Genomic DNA, 24,515 nt, shown 5'->3' with positions numbered 1-24,515 from the left:
AAAAAGAAAAAGAAAAAAAAACTCAATTAAAAAATGGACAAAGGACCCAAATAGACACTTTTCCAAAGAAGACCAAAAAAATGGCCAAGAGGTATATGAAAAGGCACTCAACATCACTAATCATTAGGGAAATGGAAATCAAAACCACAGTGAACTATCACGTCCCACTTCTTAGGATGGCTACTTTATTTTATTTTATTTATTTTATTTTAGAGACTGAGTCTCACTCTGTCACCCAGGCTGGAGTGCAGTCGTGCGATCTCAGCTCACTGCAAGCTTGACCTCCCAGGTTCTCGCCATTCTCCTGCCTCAGCCTCCCGAGTAGCTGGGACTACAGGTGCCTGGCACCACGCCCGGCTAAGTTTTTTGTATTTTTAGTAGAGACAGGGTTTCACCGTACTAGCCAGGATGGTCTCGATCTCCTGACCTCGTGATCCTCCTGCCTCAGCCTCCCAAAGCGCTGGGATTACAGGCATGAGCCACCGTGCCCAGCCTACTTATTTATTTTTTGAGACAGAGTCTTGCTTTGTCACTCAGGCTGGGGTGCAGTGGCACAATCTCAGCTCACTGCAACTTCCGCCTCCAGGTTCAAGTGATTCTCATGCCTCAGCTTCCTGAGTAGTTGGGATTACAGGCACTCACCACCACGCCCGGCTAATTTTTGTATTTTTAGTAGAGATAGGGTTTCATCATGCTGCCCAGGCTGGTCTTGAACTCCTGACCTCAGGTAATCCGCCTGCCTCAGGCTCCCAAAGTGCTAAAATTACAGGCATGAGCCACTGCGCCTGACTGGATAGCTATTATTTAAAAACTCAAAAGATCATGAGTGTTGGCGAAGGTGTGAAGAAAACGGAACCCTTGTACAATTTTGATGGAAATGTAAATTAGCATAGCTATGGAAAACAGTATGGAGGTTTAAAAAATAAAAATATAACTAACATATGACACAGCAACTCCTCTCCTAGGTATATATGCCAAAGAAATGAGAGCAGTACCTTGTAGAGATATCTGCACGCCCATTTTCAATGCAGCATTATTTGCAATTGCCAAGATAGAGAATCATTCTAAATGTCTGTCAATGGATGAAGGAATAAAGAAACTGTAGTATACACATAAAATGGAATATTATTCAGCCTTAAAAGGAAATCCTGCCATTTGCGACACCATGGATGAACCTGAAGGACAGTAGGCTAAAGGAAATAAGCCACACACACAAATAAAAATACCGCGTGATCTTACCTACAAGTGGAACTTTTAACAGGTCTTTAAAAAATCTAAAAAACTTACAGAAGCAGAGAGTGGAAGGGTGGTTACCAGGGGCAGGGACAGGGGGAACTAGGGAGATGAAGGTCAAAGGTACAAAGTTGCAGTCATATAGGATAGTCTAGAGATCTCATGTACAGCATGAGGGCTACAGTTAATGAAACTGCATTATATATGGGAAAGTTGCTGAGGGAGATTTTAGGTGCTCTTAAAACACACACCCACTTGCACATACACATGCACACACGCACTTAGGTAACCATGTGAGGTGAGGGATATGTTAAGCGCTTGACAGTAGTAATGATTTCACTATGTACATGTATATTACATCACTCTGTACACCTTAAATATAGTTACTTTTCGTTTTTTTTTTTGAGACAGAGCCTTGCTTTGTCGCCCAGGCTGGAATGCAGTGGTGCGATGTCGGCTCACTGCAAGCTCCACCTCCAGGGTTCACGCCATTCTCCTGTCTCAGCTTCCTGAGTAGCTGGGACTACAGGCACCCATCACCATGCCTGGTTAATTTTTTTTGTATTTTTAGTAGAGACAGGGTCTCACTGTGTTAGCCAGGATGGCCTCGATCTCCTGACCTTGTGATCTGCCAGCCTTGGCCTCCCAAAGTGCTGGGAATTACAGGCGTGAAAATGCAGGTAATTTTTTTAAAGGGCTGTCAGTCTAAGTCACTTCAGATAAATGCAGACTATAAGAATGTTAAGTGGTACACAGGAGAAAAGACTTCTAGAGGCCTAGACACTGACGCATCTAGTCTTACACATTTACAAATAAGCAGAATACCTTTTAATTCTAGAGGCTTGGGGAGGACAAAAGGGACGACAGATCTTTGAAAAGCAGCTGTTTAACACTAACAATAAAGGCGAGAGAAGCGCAATGAGGGGGGACATTAAAAAGACTGGGTTGGGGTTTGGGAGAAAAAGGGAAAGAGAAAAAGATGAGAGTGAAGAACTAATTAAGCAGTATCAGTAGCTACTATTCTGACAATAACCCCCGTGTCAGATAAGGTGCTGTCGGCTCTCCTCCTCCTCCTTCCTCCCCCATTCTAATGGCCTGAGTGTCCTTTAGTGTCAGACCCTAAGAGTGCCACTATGGAGAAGCTGAGAGACAAATGCCAAATGGGAGAACAAACTGTGAGAAGGATGTGGGCCAAGTGACCACAGAACCAGACACCAGGAGTCTCTCAATGCTTCTACCCAGCCTACACCCCTGGTCCTGCTGACAGGCAGCTCCTGTCCAAAACTGCCAGTCTTGAGCCAGGACCTGCACCCTTGTTTAAGCTTACGAGTGAGGTCCTTGCTGTTTAGAACAGACATTCAATTCTTGGCCCAACGTGCTTACAGAGGAGACCGATTCCGAGATAGTAAAAAAAAAAAAAAAAAAAAGGGAGACTATCTTATTTAACTTCAGAACAGACATAAATGCCTTTAATTCCCAAATTATTTCCCATTCCATATATTTCTCTTCTGCCTCAGTACTTTTATTCATCACCTAGTCAAACAGGAAGTTAAAACAGTGAATGCAGAGGTCTTAAACCAGCAGGATGAGCCACACCCCATCCACATACACTGGTTTCTGGCTCAAGATTTTAAAACAAATGTGTTAGCTGCTGAGATGTTAAAATGAGAAGGTGACAAATAACCAAGACTTCTCATCTCTCTGAAGATGTGGAGATCAGAATGTGGGCTCAGCTTCCTTGCAAATGCAGCGATCCATGGGCGACAGCAGGGGCCCTCAGCCTTCTGCAGCCTCCACCGCCCATTCTGCTTTTATTTTACCAACCCAGCATGTGAATCTGTGACTTCACGTGGATAAGTAAGACTGAACTAAAGTTACAGTTAATGACCAACTACATTTGGATCCAGGTTTGCTACTAGTGAATAAGGGCAACTGCGGGCAGTTCTTTTGAATACAATCTATTTTCGACTCAATGACCCAGAGTGGTATTGTGAGGTAAGAAATAGCTATCTGGTCTGTGTCCCCAGCTCCTGGCACAGAGCTCCTAAAACTCTTGTAACTTCCTCAATGTTAGGTGTGCAAGGTACAACTTTTGTTCTGATATTTGGTCTCTGACCCTGGCTCCTGACACAGACCTCCTAACCCTTGGAATTTCCCGGGTGGTAGGAGCATCTTTTGTTTGAATGAGGTGACTCTTGGTGGGATAGGGGCTGGTCAACAGAAGGACCAAGCCAGGATTAGAAGCTTGGAACTTCCAGCTCCACCTCCCATTCTCTGGGAAGAAAAGTGGGGCCAGAGGTTGAGTTAATAATCAATCATGCCAGCCAGGCGTGGTGGCTCATGCCTGTAATCCCAGCACTTCGGGAGGCTGAGGCAGGTGGATCACCTGAGGTCAGGAATTTGAGACCAGCCTGGCCAACATGGTGAAACCTCGCCTCTACTAAAAATACAAAAAATCAGCTGGGTGTGGCAGTGGGTGCCTGTAATTCCAGCTACTCAGGAGGCTGAGGCAAGAGACTCACTTGAACCTGGGAGGTGGAGGCTGCAACGAGCCGAGATCACGCCACTGCACTCCAGCCTGGGCAACAAGAGCAAAACTCTGTCTCAAAGAATAATAATAATAATAATAATAATCGATCATGCCTATGTGATGAAACCGCTGTAAAAATCCTTGAGCTACAGGGAAAGAGATTCTGGGGTGCTGAACATGTAGGGGCACATGGGGCAGGGGGACGTGGAAGCTCCGCCCCATGCACATGTGCCCCGCCCTATGCACATGTCTTCATCTGGCTCTTTATTAGCATCCTATAATCTGTGCTTTGTAATAAACGGACAGTAGTAAGTAAAGTGCTTCCCTGAGTTCTGTAAGCTGTTCCAGCAGCTTAAGTGAACCCATGGTGGCGGTAGTGGGAAATCCCTTGATGTGACTCCAGGTAGACAGTCTCACGACGGTAGGACACTCAGTCGGTGTCTGCTGCACAGCTGCCTGGTGTGTGGGGCAATCCTCCCTTCCCATGCTGTGGTCACAAAACTGTTCTGTGTTTTGCTAAGTATGGGACAGCAAAAACAGTTTAGTCTTCCCTGTCTCTCTCACTCAGCCATGGGCAGGCAGGGCAGGACCTCACGCCCCTCTCCTCACCTGGTCCTTGGTAGGCCTGGGGGTGGCCGAAGGCAGTGTCCCAGTTGTTGGGAGTGTTTGTGTTTCTTTGGGCTCCAGCCCCCTCTGGCTGGGCCCCCCAGCCTTCTGAGCTTTCCCAGTTCCCGGATTTGGAGGCACTCCAGGCTGACCACGGGTCATTGCCACTGCCAACCTATTTATTGAAAGGGGTAAAAAGAAAGAGAATTTTTGTGACTTTTGGAAACCATGACTCAACTCAATAATGAACTGACATAATTGAATACAACAGGAGTGCTAAAAAAAAATTTAATAGAAGTGTATTCAAAACAACTTTCATACATAGTATTTTAATTTCCAAACATGTAGGAAAGCACAAAAGGTAGCATCAACCTAATTTTACTGATACAAACACATTTTGCCATATTTGCTTAGGAACTTTGAAAACAGCAACAAGGAAACTATTAGAAGCAGCTAGAGCCCTCTCTTTCTTTCTCTCCAGAAGTAACCACTACTTTTCTGAACCTGTATCCATTCCCATGTGTGTTTTCATACTTCAGCTGCACATGTACACATTCACAAACAACTGTTCTATATTTTTAAAATTGGCCTAAAGGATGTCATACTGTATCTCTTTGCAAGTTTTTTTCCCCATTCAACATTATGTTTTTGAGATTATTCATGCTGATAATGAGGACCTATTTCTAACTGCTTTATAGCAATCTGTTGTATTTTTAAGTAGGTCTTTTAATTTGAAAAATAATACATGTATAATAAAAAACTTCAAACAGAATAAAAGTATATGCAATTTGAGAAATATACCTAAAATCTTAAGATGCTAGTCATTCTAAGGAACTACTACTGTCAAAAGACACAAAATTACAACACATTTCGTTACAGATCTACTTGGCTTTTACTTGAGATTCATGAATCTGGGCAGTCTTCTTCCTACAGTCTAGAAGGAGCACTCCCACTGGGCATGAACAGAGCACTCGATTTTTAAAGATGGGTTAATAAGGAAATAGAACAACAGAAAGAAAGTTGACGGTTAACACCAGTTTACTTCAGGATACTTTTTCATAATGGTTAAAGCTGAGGGGACTCCTTATTATGCTAACTCAGGTAGACTGGGATCTCCTGTTCTTGAGAAAAAATCAGTTTGTTTTGGGACCTATCTGCTTCCTTCAAATTTCAGTTTGCTATGGAGCGTCTAGCACAAGTGACTCCATTCTGGTTTGGTCTGGTCTGCTGGGGCCCAGTGCAGGAACTCTGAAACAACAGCCTACTATAATTTTTGTTTCATGCTACTAACAAATTCCTTGTATATACTTACTCAAACATCCCATGGACAGAGATAGATCCTTTTGGTTTTTAAACATGTAAGTTGGCCTAAATTATATTATTTTTGCTTGATACTTTTTTTTTTCTCTTAACAGCATATAACATTCTGCAAGGTACATCAACGCATATGGACACAATATTCTTTCACATTGTCTCCATAAAATTCCATTGTATATATTTCCTACAACTTGACCAGTATATGCTGATGTTCATTTATCTTGTTTTCAGTCTTTGGGTACTATAAATAATACAGTGTCATCAGAGAGACCAAAATAGACACCCCTTTATCAACTAAGATGGATCCTAAGGTTAAGGGAATAGAGCAACTTTCTAAATTACTAGGGCTAAACTCACCAAGAACAGGAGCTATCAGACCCCTCCTAACTCTGATTTACAACCCAGACCAAGACAACTCTAACTGGGCAGAGGACTGGCCTTACAAACATTTTCTTTTTTTTTTTTTTTTTTTTTTGAGGTGGAGTCTCGCTCTGCCGCCCGGGCTGGAGTGCAGTGGCCGGATCTCAGCTCACTGCAAGCTCCGCCTCCCGGGTACACGCCATTCTCCTGCCTCAGCCTCCTGAGTAGCTGGGACTACAGGCGCCCGCCACCTCGCCCGGCTAGTTTTTTGTATTTTTTTTAGTAGAGACGGGGTTTCACCGTGTTAGCCAGGATGGTCTCGATCTCCTGACCTCGTGATCCACCCGTCTCGGCCTCCCAAAGTGCTGGGATTACAGGCTTGAGCCACCGCGCCCGGCCAAACATTTTCTTCTGACAAGCAACTGCAGGCCTTAAAGCCAGTTTCAGCAGCTCGCCGAGGCTGCACACAAACTGTGTCTACAGTTCACCTTTACACATGAAGAGCCCAATTCCACCTCATTTTAATGCTAAAATCTCATCTCAAAGTGAACAAGGATATATGTTACATATGTTTACCCACTGCACATGCTCTTAACTCCTCTCATACATATGTATTGCTTTGCCCCAAAACTCCTAAATATATGTGACTCTAGTGTGATACAGGCCCTGTGAGGCATAAAACCCAATGTGTATCTTCATCTTTGGCACACACCAGAGGTCTCTTCCCAGTCTGTAAACTGTTAACTGCCTACAAACCTCTCCTTTCTATTAATCAGCCATCCTGGTGGTCCTTTAGATGAAAACTGCAATCCAAAAGGCCTCTGTGAAATTTCCAAAAGAAAAAATGCTAGGCTTAAGGAGACTGTGTATTTAGAACCGATGGATTTTGTCAAATTGCGCTTCAAAGAGAATGCAGTTACATTCCCACACTCTGACAACTGTTACACTGAGGGGTTTTGTCTTACATAGAAAGGGACTTTCATACTTTTATTTAAAAAATATTTCTCAAGATGGGAGGATCACGAGGTCAGGAGATCAAGACCATCCTGGCTAAGACGGTGAAACCCCGTCTCTACTAAAAAAAATACAAAAAACTAGCCAGGCGTGGTGGCGGGCACCTGTAGTCCCAGCTACTCAGGAGGCTGAGGCAGGAGAATGGCGTGAACCTGGGAGGTGGAGCTTGCAGTGAGCCGAGATCCAGCCACTGCACTCCAGCCTGGGCAACAGAGCGAGATCCCATCTCAAAAAAAACGAAAAAAAAAATATTTCTACCCCATAATTCCTTTGAGTAATTTTATAGTTTAATTATTAATCTTACAAATAAAATTTTGGAATGGGAAATAGATGGCACCCAATCTCAAAGAATATTCCAGTAGAGAGTACACTTAGCACCTCTCAGCCCTGCCCCCACCACCCCACCCTTGAGGCAAATACAGTTTTTTGTTAGCTTTATTATTATTTTTAAACATTTAAATCTTGTATCTGTCTGGAACTAAAGTAAAACAAATAATATAGGGGCTGGGCACAGTAGCTCACGCCTGTAATCCCAGCACTTTCAGGGGCCACCTGAGGTCGGGAGTTTGAGACCAGCCTGGCCAACATGGTGAAACCCCATCTCTACTAAAAATACAAAAATTAGCCAGGTGTAGTGGTGGGTGCCTGTAATCCCAGCTACTTGGGAGGCTGAGGCAGAAGAATCACTTGAATCTGGGAGGCAGAGATTGCAATGAGTTGAGATCATGCCACTGCGCTCCAGACTGGGCGACAGAGAGAGACTCTGTCTCAAAAAAAAAAAAAAGAAAGAAAAACAAGAGAAGAGAAGAGAAGAGGAGAAAAGAAAAGAAAAAATCCAGGGATCCAGCTGAACATCTTGTCCTCAGTCTGTCACCCTAACACCATTTCACGAATAATCCATCTTTCCCCCATGATTTGAAATGTCACCTTCACTGCATATCAGATTTGGGTCTATAGCTGGACTCTCTTGTTTCTTAGTCATCTATTTTGTACTAGTACCACACTTTCCCAGAAAAACTATCAATACTTTAGCATAACATCTCTTAGTTGTTTATTTTTATGTATAAACTTTAGCATCAGCTTAATATTTAAAACAATCTGAACTTTTACATTAGAATGTTGAGTTAAAATACTGATTTTCATTTGAATCGCTGTTCATTGAATTCATAGAAAATGATTAAAATTATTCACGCCTTTCACTCGACAGTTTCAGTACTAAATCTATTTCACAGCATGAAATAGCATGTCTTCCCCTTTATTTGAGTCTTACACACACACACACAAATGGTGGTAGTTAAAAAAAGAAATCTATTTGCAAGAAAATTATCCACCCTGTCTAATATAGCCCCTGATGTTGTAGGACACCCTAGTGGCTGGTCTGTTTCGACTCTTCCCCAACCGATACATGGGGCAGACAGCTGGCTGTCACGTGCCAGGTGCATCAGAAACAGACCACATGCTTTTCATGTGGAAGTATGATGTCATTCTACTGCCCTATATACCTCTAAGGAAAAAACTGAAATTACTTGTGATTTTACTCTATGTTAAATACTAACAGGAGAAAGATGTTTCATACACAAGACTGTGACTTCTCAAACACACAGCTTACACGGTGACATTCGGCTTCGGGATGGACTCTCAGATGACCCCAGTGGATGTTGGAAATGAAGGCGATCATGCTGAGGACCTGGCAGTCATACTTCAGCTAAGAGAAACCCTTCCTTCTACAGTTTTCTTTAAGGGAATGTAGTTTTATTCTCCTATTTTATGTAGCAATACATTCTACAGTATTATGTAACAGTTTGTTACATTCTTGTAACAAACTCTTAAGTTACAAGGTTTTGTTTTTCAAATAAGAACTTGAAAAAGTACCAAAGTTTGGGACACTAAGGACAGACTATCATTGGTATAGCAGCCTCAGCCTGGTTTCCATCAAGGACCAGCTGTGAAATGGAGGGGCTCGGAGGGCCACAGTCAGGAGCCTAGCGAGTTGGAATTCCATTAATAGCTCTACCTCTCGCTCGCTGTGTAATCTCGGGCTAGAGTTCAGAAGTGAGCGGCCTGGATTCAGAAGACTGCCAGAAGCTAAGTGAGGTACACCGCAAAGGAACACAGGACTGTGAGCTAGTACAGAAGAGTGAATATTCGCTGGGTCCTTCCAGAAGATGGTTCGGTCTTAGCAAACTGGCCAGGAAGGATTTTCATCAAGATGGAGGAAAGACCTGGAGGTGAACTATTCATAGCAACTGTCCTCAGAAAATTAAAATCCATTTAATTAGGGCAGAAACAAATAATAATTCTTTGAAAATCACTTGGTTAATACTTTATAGGTGTGTAATAACTGTCATACTAGTTGGTTATGTATACGATCTTAGCTCTCTACCTAGGTTATGAAATCTTTGTGGGTATGTTTATTTCTATCTCTTTGGTTTTTTTTTTTCCTGGAACATTATCTTGTTTCAACCCAACTCCTGCTGATAAGACTTTTCTCAAAACCCTACCAACTGGAGATCTTTCCTGCAGCCTCCGTCATGGCCCTTGGACTCACTCCCTCAGCAGATGGCCTTTTACTCCCCTGGCAGGTCCCTTCCCCTCTTATCTGTAACCAGTCACTGGCTTTCTCTCAGAACCCATCCTTCCCATACATTGGTCTCTAACTTCTTCGCTCTCAACCCCCAAATCCCTTTGGTAGTTCCCTAACTACAGACATCTTGTCACGGTAAAACCTATCCTGCTCCTGGACTGAGGTTTCCATACTGCGGCGCCTCTCTGTCCTTTCCTTCCACCTTTCCCTCCTCTTCCTTTCTACTGAGCAGCATCTTCATCCTCTTTCTCTTCCCACACCTTATTTCGCGAAGCTCTTCCTGACTTAACTGTCCATCATGGGTAATCAAAATCCCTTCATTAGCACTCACTGCCCCTGGATTCAACTCCAAGCTTCCTGTGGCTCAATCAAGAGTCTCTTCAGTGCAGGTCCCAACTTTGCCTCATGCTGCATTCCCCATTCTCCCTACCTGCCACTAACCTTCACTCTGAAGCTTCGAACTTCACATACTTCCCCAAACTTTTCCACATCTCTGCTGTTACTCACACTATACTGTACTCTTATCTGCACACCTCATCTTCCTCAATTTAGCAAAGTCCTACCCCATCAAAAGGGCTCTGGCCTTCCCACAGCCTGCTGGCTGACATCTAGTCACCTCCTTTTACTTTCTTCATTATTTGCAAATTAGATGGTCAGTACCACCAGTGAATTGGGGGATAGCTCTGTCTTACCTGGAGAATGTTTCCCCCAAAAGATTCTCCAAATGCCTTGTATAAAGTGGCAAGGACTCAAATATTTTAAACGTGATGTTCTTGATCATTTGTATGAAATACACCTTACTCTTTGTCAGACCTCTAACCTTCATAACATGATCACCAAAAGGAGGAAATCAGATTTGTCTTATGTACACTAGTCTTTTTGAAAAAGTTAACTTGTGGTGGATCGCAGAATAAGTGATTTTCAGTATGTGACTACAGAAAAAATGATTTTTGGCTGGGTGTGGCAGCTCACGCCTGTAATCCCAACATTTTGGGAGGCCGAGGCAGAGGATCACTTGAGGTCAGGAGTTCAAGACCAGCCTGGCCAACATGGTGAAACCCCATCTCTATTAAAAATACAAAAATTAGCTGGGTGTAGTGGCAGGAACCTATAATCCCAGCTACTTGGGAGGCTGAAGCAGGAGAATCACTTGAACCTGGAAGGTGGAGGTTGCAGTGAGCTGAGATCACACCACCGCACTCCAGCCTGGGTGACAGAGTGAGACTCTGTCTCAAAAAAAAAAAAAACAACAAAAGAGAAAGAAAGAAAAAAAGAATTTTTAGCATGTGACACTATGAGTACTCTTAAAATAACAGTGTCTGAGTTCTGAAAGTGGAATCAGCTCACCATAGAAAAGCTGGACGATACAGACAGGCACAAGAGACGGAGGGATGGGCAAATATGAGAGAAAGCAGGAGCTGTAAAATGAGAATAGTAATATCCAGAAGGTGGGTATATGATTATTCACTATGAAATTCATTTAACTTTTCTACGCTTGAAATTTTAACAAACATTGGAAAATGCAACAAACAAAATTGACATATACAATCACTCTCGCCTGAGCTCCATCAGAAGGATACAGAGAAGGGCTGTGTCCATCAGCGTATGCTGCCATCTCCTGCTGCCCGTGAACATGGGGCCCTGGGTAAACGTTTTGTAAATTAAGTATCTGTTGAATGAATACACTCCTAAAGCATGTTTGCTTGGGTCTCTGGGACATATTTAAATCTATGTAATCACCACAGGTAGATGATTATGTCTGACTCTCTTCCTAACTCCCGCCCCAACTAAATCAAATGCTTCTTTAGGGACAGGAGCAATATACTAACAAATTTGCTGGTTTAATGTTCTAAATTTAAAAGCTATCCCCTCTTAATAATGCAAATACAGAAATATATTTACGCAGGCTTTACATTGGGAGACATTTAAACACATTCACTCAAAAGATTTACAGCATTAGCTAAATTTCTTCAGAAAGTAGCCTGGCTTGTACTTGACTGCAGAGCCACTGGACCACAGAACAGACTGAGAATGGCCACGAGGGGTGGGGGAGATGGACATGCACACCTGTGGTGGTGCTGTGTGGTGAGTGTAGGAAAGCTGCACATAGTACAAATATACAATATGGGATAAAAAGGGGCAAGACGAATCCTGGTACACTAGGTGGAGTTTAACTCCCTTTAGGAAGCTGTTGGAATTGACTCAAGTAATCATTATACCACATGGGTAAAGTGGTTAAGAACTTTAAGGCTTAAAGCCTACTGTCTGGGTTTGAATCCCAGCTTTATCACTTACCACTAGCTGAGTGGCCTTGGGCAATTTACTTAGCTCTCTTAGTCCCCACACTTATGTAAGGGGTATAACATTATCCTCCTGTAAGAATTAAATGACATAATGCACACAAAGCATCTAACACAACACCTGGAACATAGTATGCATTCGGTAGAGGTTATCTTAATAAGTGAGGGCTCAACTAAAATATAAAGAAAATAATAAAGACTAGCATTTCTTTGAGTAAATCCCCATCTAAGTAAAATACCTATTAGTTTATGCTATGCAGGAGAAGATCAGACAGTTATATTTACAAATGGCTGCACAGCCAGGTCATATTAATAGACTTTTAATTGAAGAGATAACAGGCTTAAGATATCTTCTATTCCAGTCAACGTTCTGTTCCCTTCAGATACGTAAAAGAGGAAGAAGACAGAAATATTTTTACCGTAAAGGTCAACAACGGCAACTCCTAATTCTTGGGACTTTCGGTACAAATATTTTCTGTTGCCACATGCTGAGATCTTGACTTTTTTCAAAACCTAAGCTTTACTGTAACAAACTAGGCTACAATGATCTGGTTGAAGGATCCTTTGGTATCTGACTTTTTTTTTTTTTTTTTTTTTTGAGACAGGGTCTTGCTTTGTCACCCAGGCCAGAGTGCAGTGGTGCGATCTCAGCTCACTGCAACCTCTGCCTCTCAAGTTCAAACAATTCTCCTGCCTCAGCCTCCCAAGTAGCTGGGATTACAGGTGTGCACAACCACACCCAGCTAATTTTTGTATTTTTAGTAGAGATGGGTTTTGCCATGTTGGCCAGGCTGGTCTCGAACTCCTGACCTCAGGTAATTCGCCTGCCTCTGCCTCCCAAAGTGCTGGGATTACAGGCATGAGCTACTGCGCCTGATGTCCCTGACATTTTTGTTCTCCATCCCCATAACCCCTTTGGTCTCTCAACTGCAGACGTTTGGTCATGCAATAATACCCTCGGCTCCTTCACTCAGGTTTCCAATGCTGAGATGCCTCTTTTGTTTCTTTCTTTACACCTTCCCTTCCTCTCGAATTTCTACAGGACAATGTCTTCATTCTCCTCTTCTTTTCCCTTTCTCCGTGGTACCACACTCCTCACAGTCAACCACAGAGTTAAAGACCTTTCATGAGATCTCACTGCCCGTGGGATAAATTCATCAATCAAGCCTCCTCTAAGAGGCCTCCATGGTGTAAATCCCCATGATCTTTCCAGTTCCTACATACTCCACATCCCATGTCACCACGCCCCAAGAAGAGCTCCTGTAAGACACTTTACCTGACACAATCACCTCACTTGGGAAAACAATATGACTTTTAGGGTTTATTAAATGTTTATTTCCTTTTGTGTTCAAGTTTGAAATTTACCTTATTTATGGAAGAAGGAGAAGGAGAAGGAGAAGAAGGTGGTGACTGGCTGAGACTTTCGACACAACCAATCTGAGCCAAAATATCCACCTTAAAATAAAAAAGGTGTTCAGTGAACAAGAGTGATAGAGCAGGTCAAAGTTTTTAACCAAAACCAGCATGGCAGGACCAAATTCTCCAGAAAACTCTAGCATGCCACTCACTCACAAATATTACATGCAAAAAGCCCCAATTGTGTAGCAATGGGTTATCGTCAATGCATTATATTTTCTAAAGTCTGTTGTTTGGTATCACAGTACAGTATTACTGAAGCCCTAAAAATAACTATAAGCAGCACAGAAAGAATGGAACAAGTATCAGGCAAGTCATACAGTCAGAGAAACAAACTCCAGAGGAAAAAACAGAAATAGCCAAGTTGTAAAAAATGTTAATATTCTGAACCTTTTGCTTTCAGAGGCATTAGACATGTATGTGAGAGAGTCCAGACAAAATGAGCAAAGCCACCTAGTCAACTCGAAGCTGACCACAGAGCCACAAGTGAGTCCTACCAATCGCAGCTGTGAAGGACACAACAGCCCAGCTGGTCTGTGAACTCAGGAGCAAAGGCCAATGTCTCCTGGTGTGTGCTCTTAGGGGTCTAACTGGCCTACAACACAGCATCTTGTGAGAAGAGGTAACTAACACGCTTCCATGAAGCCAATCAATGGGTAAACTGCAGCAGATGTGTTAAGAGGACCACTCTGGAGCCCAACTTCCAGGCTTCGAATCCCAGTTCCACAACTGTCCAGTAGGGAAGTCAGTACTAAGAACATGTATATAGTGGATGACAGTGTCCTTTTCAGGGGCAACTCTCTTGTGAAGTAAGTGGTGGTATTATTCTCACCTGAGAGATGAAAATAAACTTGGAGTTGAAAATCAGTTAATACGCAAAGCAGACAACAAAGATGGAGTAACAGGGACCCAGTTCATGCTCCAATTGAAAACTAAAAATATGATGAAATATAGGAAACTGTGTTCAAATCACTGGATACCAGGTAGTGAAGAAGTGATCCCGAGATACGGGAAACAGACAGAGTAAGCCTACAAGTGCCAGACCACTGCGTGGAGAGACTCTCCAGGCCACAGAGCAGGCATGGAAACCCCACACAAAGCTCGGTGGTCTCTGTGGTGGGAGGAGACAGAGTCTGGGGAAGACAGAGACGCACAGAGAGAGCTCTGGAGACTGCAGAGGGCCTTGCAGATCTGCACCGATCAGCCCGTCACGTGAGGGGGCTACCCAAGGCCAGCGAAAGACACACATGAAAGAATCAAGAGTGTAATCCCTCACACAGGGCTATTCCCACCAGCCCAAATGGAAATCTTCGTAATTCACGGGGCATCGGGTACAATGCTACAAAGGATTTGTTTCAGGACAGGGGCAAAAATATCCCTAAGCTAAATGTTGCTCTGGGCTTAAAAATAAAACCTGAAATAATCAGACTATTTCAAAGTAACTTAGGTGCATCCCAGAACAAGGCTCAAAAATGTTTATGGGAAGGTAAAAATGTCCAGCATATAGCAAGGTGAAAATTGCAATGTCTGGCATCCAATCATAATTTATCAGGCATGAAAAGAAGGAAAATATGACCATATGACCCAGAACGAAGAGAAAAATGAAGCTGATGCAGTACTGACAGAGATGAAAGAAGTAGCGCTATTTAAAAGCAAGAGAAGTTTCAAATATCATTGAGGTAGAGGAAGAGCTTGAATGGGCTTCCAAAAGGTGATAACTTTAAGCACAAAGAAAAAAAACAAAACACATCATTAAATCAATGTAAATCCATGCATCCATGCTACTATCAGAAAAAAGACAGGAATGCTTTCTTCACTGGTCACTATTTGTAGTAGCTATAAAACAACTTCTTACTTTGAAACCTGGCAATTAAGGAGAGGTGGAATTAGCCATCTATCCTGAATTCGAAATTGAAATTAGACATAATTAACTAGCTCCAGCTGATACAGGAAAGTCCTACTTTCTAGATGAAACCAGCTCAGTAAGTGTGGAAGGAGTAACATTACTGATTCTGGCAAGGATTACCAACTGGTGGTAAACCATTACCATTTATATACAATTTATATCTTGTGTGTATACCCATGTTCACACAGAGAAAATAAGACAGACACCTAGTGTAAAGAGTACTGACTGTGGAAATGGGATACTTTTCTTTCTGGTAGTCTGAATTTTCTACAATGCATATGTACAGCTTCTGTAATAATAAAATAATAGGTTACTTTACTCACTGTTTTTAAAGACAGGATGCTAATTAGCAACTGCTGACCACAAAAATAGTAGTTTCTGGTTTTGCTATATTTTTTTATGTTGTTGTATTCTGCTCCTAATATGACATCCCTGGGGAACTGGGACCAGTAAGAAACAAACCCTTACTTCTGACAACAACATGCAGAAAGTAGGGCAGGGGCTTGTTTGGATGACATGGTTAGACCTGACTCAGTTCACTGGTTTCCTAGTAAGCAGCTAAGACATGGCCTAAGAGGAAGGGCTCTCACTGCAGAGACCATGAGAATAGCAAATGTGGCGTGGCAGAGATGGGCAATGGCACCACGACTTCTATCTGTCTGCACCGTAACCACATCAGGCCTTGCAGGAGGGCTGGGTTTCAGAATTAATGAAAATGGTAACTTACATTTACTTAAAGTTGCTTTCTGTTTGGCTTTCTACCAAATGTGTACAAAGGGTATATGAAAGCTCAAAACATACTGTGAGTGGTCGCAGCTCTTATGGCCCACCTAATTCCTTCCAGTAGACACCAAACGTCCACCACAGGTCAATACATATCATCCCATCTGGTAAGTCCACCAGTTAAGAGGAGTTCCCAATCACAGGCTAACTACTCTCTATGTTATGATCTTGGGATGGGGCCCTGGAGGCATTCAGGGGTCCGCCTATCACCACATAAGGAATTCCTCACTGTGCCTGTCACATCCTTCCACAGCGCCTGTGATGATGTCACCTGGCCTGTCGTGCCACGGCCCATCTTATGACTATAACATATGCAACTGTGTTAGGAAGTAGGAATAGAAAGCAAATAATATCTGATTCTTAAACCGGAGAACATCTCAACCAGAATTTCTGACAAAAATTTAACTCTTTTCCTTAAAAGGGCCTGAAGAGGTGACAATATTCTCTTACACAAAAAAAATTAACCACCTTAGCTCAAAATATGGAAGAATTTGACAGGTTTCCCGTTTCGTTCTTTATAGATCCTTGGCTCAAAGGACATCATCTAATTCTACAGATGAACCTGTACTGACGTTAGAAAACCACTGATGGAACACAAAACTTGCACATTGTTTTAAAAATGAAAGTAGATCACAACAACAGACTCAGTCTATTTAGAGCCAGTCATATCAATATTACTGATTGGGAATTACCAAAAGAGGTGAAATTATTTAACAAATTCTTTGTTAAGTCACATTCTGAACCTACAGATGTCAATTTCAGGTGTTCATTTATTTATTTATTTATTTATTTATTTATTTATTTTTTTTGAGACGGAGTCTCGCTCTGTCGTCCAGGCTGGAGTGCAGTGGTGCGATCTGGGCTCACTTGCAAGCTCTGCCTCCTGGGTTCATGCCATTCTCCTGCCTCAGCCTCCCGAGTAGCTGAGACTACAGGTGCCCACCACCACGCCCGGCTAATTTTTTGTATTTTCAGTAGAGACGGGGTTTCACTGTGTTAGCCAGGATGGTCTCGATCTCCTGATCTCGTGATCCACCCGCCTCGGCCTCCCAAAGTGCTGGGATTACAGGTGTGAGCCACTGCGCCCCGCCCAGGTGTTTATTTTTTAAACAAAGAGAATTAAAACAACAAAAGTTTCCTTAAAGTAAATGGATATTTGTATTAGCTTAGAGAGTCTACTTATTCGGATAGCTCAAAGTCCTAAAATAGGCAGCTTTGAGTACAGAATAGGATGGCACTACAATTAGCAAACAGTTTGCTTCCAGACAGACCTAAGAGAAGTCCATGTGAAATAAGCTTTTACCCTGTTCTGATGACAGGATGGATGTATAACAATGCTGGCTGGTCCTTCAGCACCGCAGTTTTAAGGTTAAAAAAAAAAGACTTTGCTTTAATAGTCTGTTTCCAGTTAGACAAAACAAACAAAAACGACCCTACATAATAAACTTCACCAGCATGTATTTTTGAAAGGTTCCTGAGATGAACAAAGCTGTCTTATAGATGTCAGGGATCTGTGATAAAGCACAGAAGGTTGGTATTGGCAGCCTCATGCAGTTTTGAAGAAGATGTCCATACATCCTCTAACACTGGTATACGATCTTCCTTAAAAAGCCCTATTACCAACTAAAAAGAATTCATACAGGGGGTGGGAGTGAGAGTGAAGAGATGGAGAGAACCTTTTCAATAAAGTTCTGTAAAGAGAAAGTCTCAATAAGCAATTATGAGATGTCTAAGGCATAAGACTTATGTGAGTTAATGAAAATATAAGCACATCTAATACTGAACCTTTGTGAAGCTTTATCAATTTATTTTTAAATGGACTACAAAAAAAGACCTAAAATGGCCTAAATATAGACTTTCGAGAATTAAGAAAGCAAAATGTAGTTCCAACATAAAATTACCATTGCCTTCCTCATCCTGTAACCAATAAAAATTTCTTTGTAACAAATATAATTACATGGACAATCTCTGAATAGAAAAATGTTATATCCTTAAATACTACTTAACTTCAAGCATTTGTTTAATATCCAAACTGTTTTAAAAAAATAACAATGCCAGAGGATTTTCTGTAAGAGAATCTTTCTGCTTTTGGTTGGGTAGCCCGTCAGATGGGAGAATGACAGGCCAGTGATGGGACAGCTCCTAGTCCTGTGGTCAGTGTTAAGAACACAAACTTCTCCAAGGCAGGGATTCAGGAAATCTGTAAGTCTCTTCATATCTTACATTGTAAAGTATCTTTTTTATATTTATATATTTAATATTTATATCTGAGAAAAAATTATTCAAACAAGAACAGAGTATTATAGTATAAAGTCTCTTATAGGTCACTGGGAATAGAAAAAAAGACAAATTCTTTGCTTATCAAGCTTAACAACTTACAAATAAGCAATATAATTTGTAATAAGAGTCACAAATTGTGCTAAGGGAATCCAGAGAAGTAAAATAGAAAATGAAAGGTTTTATAGAAGACATGGTATTTGAGCTGAACCTGAAGCGATGGGCGTCTGAAAGATGGAAGGAGTCACTCTATTATTCTTAGAAGAGCAAGCCAAAGGTACAAATAAAAGGTGAAACAGCATGGGACATATTTGGAGAATCATCAGTTTGCCTGGAGACAAATACATAACTTAAAGATAAGGTGATGATGAGTAGCCACACTGAGGCATCACAGAAATATAACTGAGCTTGGAAAAGTACCTCAACCTCAAATTCAGATGAATTTCTTCTACAATTTCCCTACCATGAACTGTTCAGCATATGTTTGCATAACTCTGATACACAGAGACCTTCTCCTGGGATAGCCCTGCTGACATGTAAAAAATGATTGTTCCAGAAGGCAACAGAGAAGCCTCTGAAGTTTCTTAAACTTAAGAGATGACATAAAAGCATACGTCAGCAATGCTGAGGGTTTAGTTCCAGTCCATCACACTAAACTGAGTCATGTGCATTTTTCTGGTTCCCCAGTGTACATAACAGTTATGTTTACACTATACTGTATAAGTGTGCAATAGCATTATGTGTAAAAAATATACATATCTCAATTAAAAATCCTTTATTGCTAAAAATTGCTAACGATCATTTGAGCCTTCCATTAGTCAAGCTGCACCCTTTTTGCTAAGGTGAGGCTCTTGTTTTGATGTTCACGGCTGCTGACTGATCAGGGTGGTGGTTGCTGAAGGTTGGGGTGGCTATAGCAACTTCTTAAAACAAGACAATGAAGTCTGCCACGTCAACTGACTCTTCCTTTCATGAAAGATTTCTCTGTAGCATGTGATACTGTTTGATAGCATTTTGCCCACAGTAGAACTTCTTTCAAAACTGGAATCAATTCTCTCAAACCCTCCTGCTATTTTATCTACTAAGTTTGTTGTCATTTCAACAATGTTCATAGCATCCTCACCAGGAATAGATTCCATCTCAGGAAACCACTTTCTTTGCTCATTCATAAGAAGCAAAAGTTTTATCAAGAGGTTGAAGCAATTCAGTCACCTCTTCAGGCTTCACTTCTATTTCTAGTTCTCTTACTATTTCTACCACATCTGCAGTTACTTCCTCCACTAACATCTTCTATGAGGGTTGGAATCTACTTCTTCCAAACTCCTGTTAATGTTGATATTTTGACCTTCTTCCATCCATCATGAATGTTCCTCTTGGCATCCAGAATGATGAATCCTTTTCAGAAGGTTTTCAATGTACTTTGCCTGGATCCACCAGAGGAATCACTATTTATGGCAGCCATAGACTTGCAAAATGTATTTCTTATAAGACTTAGAAGTCAAAATTACTCCTCAATCCATGGGCTGTCGAATAAGTGCTGTGTTAACAGGCATGGTAACATCAGTCTTCATGTACATCTCCAACAGTGCTCTCAGGTGACCAAGGGCGTTGTCAATGAGCAGTAATATTTTGAAAGAAATCTTTTTTTCTCAGCAGTTGGTCTTAACAGTGGGCTTGATATATTCAGTAAATCATATTGCAAACAGATGTGCTGTCATCCAGGCTTTGCTATTCAATTTACAGAACACAAAGTAGACTTCACATAATTTTAAGGGCCCTTAGGATTTTCAGCACTGGTTTCAACAAAGTTACCAGCCGCAGTAGCTCCTTCTAAGAGAGTCAGCCTGTTCTTTGAAACTCTGAAGCAGGCACTGGCTTCCCCTCTCCAGCTGTGCAAGTCCTAAGACGGCATCTTCTGCCAATAATAGAAGGCTGTTTCATCTGCTCTGAAAATCTGTTGTTTAGTGCAGCACCATCATCAATAATCTTTGCTAGATCTTCTGGATAACTGCTTCTACAGCAGCACTTGCATGCTTCACCGTGCACTTTTATATTATGAAGACAGCTTCTTTCTTTAAGCCTCATGAACCAAGCTCTGCCAGCTTCTAACTTTTCTTCTGCAGCTTCCTCACCTCTCTCAGCCTTCACAGAATTGAAGAGTTAGGACCTTGCTCTGCATTAGGCTTTGGCTTAAGGGAATGTTGTGCCTGGTTTGATCTTCTATCCAGACCACTCAAACCTTCTCCTTATCGACAATAAGGCTGTTTCACTTTATCATTCAAGTGTTCACTGGACTACTACTTTGAGGTTCCTTCAAGAACTTTTCCTTTGCATTCACAACTTGGCTAAGTATTTGGCTCAAGAGGACTTGGCTGTTGGCCTGTTTCAGCTTTTGACAAGCCTTCTTCACTAAGTTCAATGATTTCTAGCTCTTGATTGAAAGTGAGAGAAATGTGACTCTTCCTTTCACTGAAACACTCAGAGGCCACTGCAGGGTTATTAATTGGTTAACTGAACTACTGTTGTGTCTCAGAGAAGAGGGAGGCCCAAGGAGAGGGAGAAAGACGAGGGAATGGCTGGTGGGTGGAACAGCTGGAACACATAAAACATGTCAATTAAGCTCGCCACTGTGGTGCCTCAAAACAATCACAACAGTACCATCAAAGACCACTCATCACGGGTCACTAAAACAGATACAATAATAATGAACAAGTATGAAACATTGTAAGGATTAACAAAATGTGAAGCAGAGACACCAAGTGAGTACGTGCTATTGACAAAATGGCGCCCACAGACTTGCTCAACGCAGGGGGTGCCAAAAACTTTTGATCTGTAAAAAAACGCATTACCTGTCAAGTGCAATAAAGTTTTTTTTTTTTTTTTTTTTTTTGAGATGGAGTCTCGCTTTGTCGCTCAGGCTGGAGTGCAGTGGCACCATCTCGGCTCACTGCAAGCTCCACCTCCTGGGTTCATGCCATTCTCCTGCCTCAGCCTCCGAGTAGCTGAGACTACAGGCACGCACCACCACGCCCGGCTAATTTTTTGTATTTTTAGTAGACAGGATGGTCTCGATCTCCTGACCTCGTGATCTGCCTGCCTCGGCCTCCCAAAGTGCTGGGATTACAGGCGTGAGCCACCGCGCCCGGCTAAGTGCAATAAAGTAAAGGGCAATAAAATGAAGTGTGCCTGTCCTTAATGTCTTGTTTCAGAAGCAGTGGTACATGAGATGAACTATAATTAACAATTATCAAACCACTACTAAGTACTGTGTACTCTTCTAAATACTTTAGAACTCTTTTCATTTACTCTTTCCAACAATCCTATGAGGTTTTACAGATGAGGCACAGAGATGCTAAGCAGCTTACCCTGATTCACACAGGATGTGTGAGATCTGGGATTAAAATCCACACAGTCTGGCTCCTGAGCTCACTGCCTTGACACCAAGCTAGGTTGCCTCTTAAGGAGGAGAGAAAAGACAGGAAATCTGTTAGAACAATGGATCTCAATCAGTTCCTTCTCTTTCCACATCTCAAGGATGCAGAGCACGCCTCTCAATAACAGTGGCTCACGACGGCACTCGGTTAGGGTTTTAAAGCAGAATAAAAAGAGGGCACAGAAAGAAGTAACATTTCAGAGAAACAGAAACAGGAAAGTCAGGAAGAGAAACTAGTTTTGTGGGAAATAAGTGATCCTGTTGAAGATGAATTTCAGATACAGAGGAGACATGCTGATAGAACTGTTCAACAAAAAGCTAGAAATTGGGCAAATCAAAGAGAAAATTCAAGATTAGAGAGACGCTTCATAAGGGAATCTACACGATTAGAAAGGGTAGAATAGTGAGAGAGGTTGGAACACAAAAGGGTAAGTAGATTGAAGACACCCTTTTAAAAGAGGGAAGAAGTGGGAAAAGAAGGAAAATATTTATGAAATGTCTTCCATGTGTCCAGCACTACTTTATATTGGTGACCTAATCCACTGACAATTCAGGAGGCAGGTCTTATGCCAAAGCCACAATTCTTACACAGTGGAGCCGGACTGGCAAGCCTGGATCAAACAGCAAAGCTTACATGCTTCCCACCACACCACTTACCTGGGGTCTGGTGGGGTGTGAAACTGTGAAACAGAAAAACAGAGAGATGCCAGGGACAGCATGTGACAGAGGCCAGAAGGGCTCTCATCAAAAGAAAAGCAGCTTTATTCCAAGTATACACATCTTTCTAGTGTTTGAAGAAGACAGAAAGCAAACCTCTCAAGTAGAAAACCTTCAGATAAGACATCTAGGTTTACAGAACTTTTAAGTAACATTTAAAACTCATTGTTCTCATTTTCTAGAAAAGTACAAAACAAATTTTCTATTAAGTTCTCAAAAGCAAGTACTCTAAAGCAGTAATCTGAGAGTTTAAGATCCATACTGAGACCTTTTCAGAATCATGGCAATGATGTAATCTAAACAACAATAACTGGATGAAAAACAAGACTAGCACACACACGAGTAGAGATTTTTAACAACTGAGATTCATTCCCATCAGCTGGGCCATTCATTCTAGCAGTTCAGCCACTAAGGTGAAATATTCTTGAAACTGGAAAATAACCGATAAATAACTAATAATCAAACTACTATTAACCACTAAAAACTATGCTTTCTTTTCAAAGGTAATAAAACAGTTGTCCTCATCTGAGTAATATAAAATCTGTATTTGAATAAGAACATGACAAGAGTTTGATTCAGTTCTTGGGTATCCTTCAATAAATTTTCTACACACTTTGCATCTACGGTGTGTGTGTATGTGTGTGCATTTACACACAAGATAACATTACCCATACTGAGGTGCCTTCTTAAAAAAAATCATATATCTCAATCTGTACATCTAAATCTACCCTCACTCTCCCTAAGAGAAACTTTCCACCGCGTGGCTGCCTATGGTTCATCTGACCAGTCCCCTGCTGACAGACATTTACATTCCGGTTTTCTGCTGTTACAAACAATGCCGTAGGAAATGTTCTTGCCCAGAAACCTGTGTTCTGTGAGCAGATCTGCAGGAGGAACTCAGAACTGCTGGGCCTTAGAGATATGCATTGTAAATACTCATATACATTACCAAACTGGCCCTGAAAAGCTTCATCACTCTATCCTTTCCCTCGCTTTGTATGACACTGCCTATCTGACCACACCTTTATGACACTAGGTTTTAAAATGTTTTCATTCTCTGCTAGTTTGATAGAAGAATCTCAAAATGAACACTTTCCCAAGTTTATTACCTACTAGTTTGTCCTCCCAACGAACGGCCTGTCTATACCCTTTACCTATTTCTTCTGAATTCATCTTTTTCTTACAGATTGGCAAGAATATACATATATGAATGGAATTAGCCTGTATCTGTCACAAGTCAGAAGTATTTTTCCTAATTTAATACTACTTGTTTACTTAAATGTATCAATTATCTCCTTAATGGCTACTAGACTTTGTGTCGTCAGCCTCAGAAAGGGCTTCCATAGGCCGGATGCAATCGGGAGGCTGAAGCAGGCGGATCACAAGGTCAGGAGTTCGTGATCAGCCTGGTCAATATGGTGAAATCCTGTCTCTACTAAAAATACAAAAATTATCCAGGCATGGTGGCAGGCACCTGTAGTCCCAGCTACTTGGGAAGCTGAGGCAGGAGAATCACTTGAACCCAGGAGGAGGCGGAGGTTGCAGCAAGCTGAGATCGCACCACTGCACTCCAGTGCCTGGGCGACCCAGCAAGACTCTGTCTCAAAAAAAAAATAAAAATAAGAAAAGGGTTTCCATATTCCAAGGCCATAAAAATATGCTATTATTTTCTCCAAGTACTTCAATAAATAGCTTTATAATTTTCCAAATCAAACTGTTTCAGTCCATTTAAAGAACAACTTATCATATTCCTTTCACAGTGACAATTCTAATTTAAACTCAGTTGGACTACGTTTGAGCTGATAAAGCGTTTTCTCACCATTAAAGGAGGAAAGCAATCACAGCAGGTCAGCATCCTGGATGCATCAACACTGCCCTGACACCAGCACTCTGCTTACCTGAGACTACGCAGTAAGAATCTAGGATCAAAGGGTCCCCAAGCAACCTGAAACTAGGAGTTTCAAGAAAAACCAAAAGAAAGTGCTATCTTACATAGCAGATTACACATTCACGAACTAGTTACTCTGAAATGCAGCACA

General features: G+C 41.7%; 1 protein-coding gene across 1 annotated transcript in view; it reads right to left on the bottom strand.

Moving 5' to 3' along the window:
- Positions 1 to 24,515, bottom strand: part of SNX9 (sorting nexin 9) — an 82,776-nt gene that overhangs the window by 48,208 nt on the left and 10,053 nt on the right. The window contains exon 4 of the mRNA XM_011952757.1: positions 4,373 to 4,544. Within this exon, the coding sequence (XP_011808147.1) occupies positions 4,373 to 4,544 (172 nt within the window). The remainder of the gene's footprint in view (positions 1 to 4,372; positions 4,545 to 24,515) is intronic.

Source organism: Colobus angolensis, unplaced genomic scaffold (genome assembly GCF_000951035.1).
Source record: "Colobus angolensis palliatus isolate OR3802 unplaced genomic scaffold, Cang.pa_1.0 Scaffold35, whole genome shotgun sequence".
NCBI classification, from domain to species: Eukaryota; Metazoa; Chordata; class Mammalia; order Primates; family Cercopithecidae; genus Colobus; species Colobus angolensis.
Note: the sequence above shows the minus strand (reverse complement) of the source record. Positions and strands in the feature narration are given on the sequence as shown.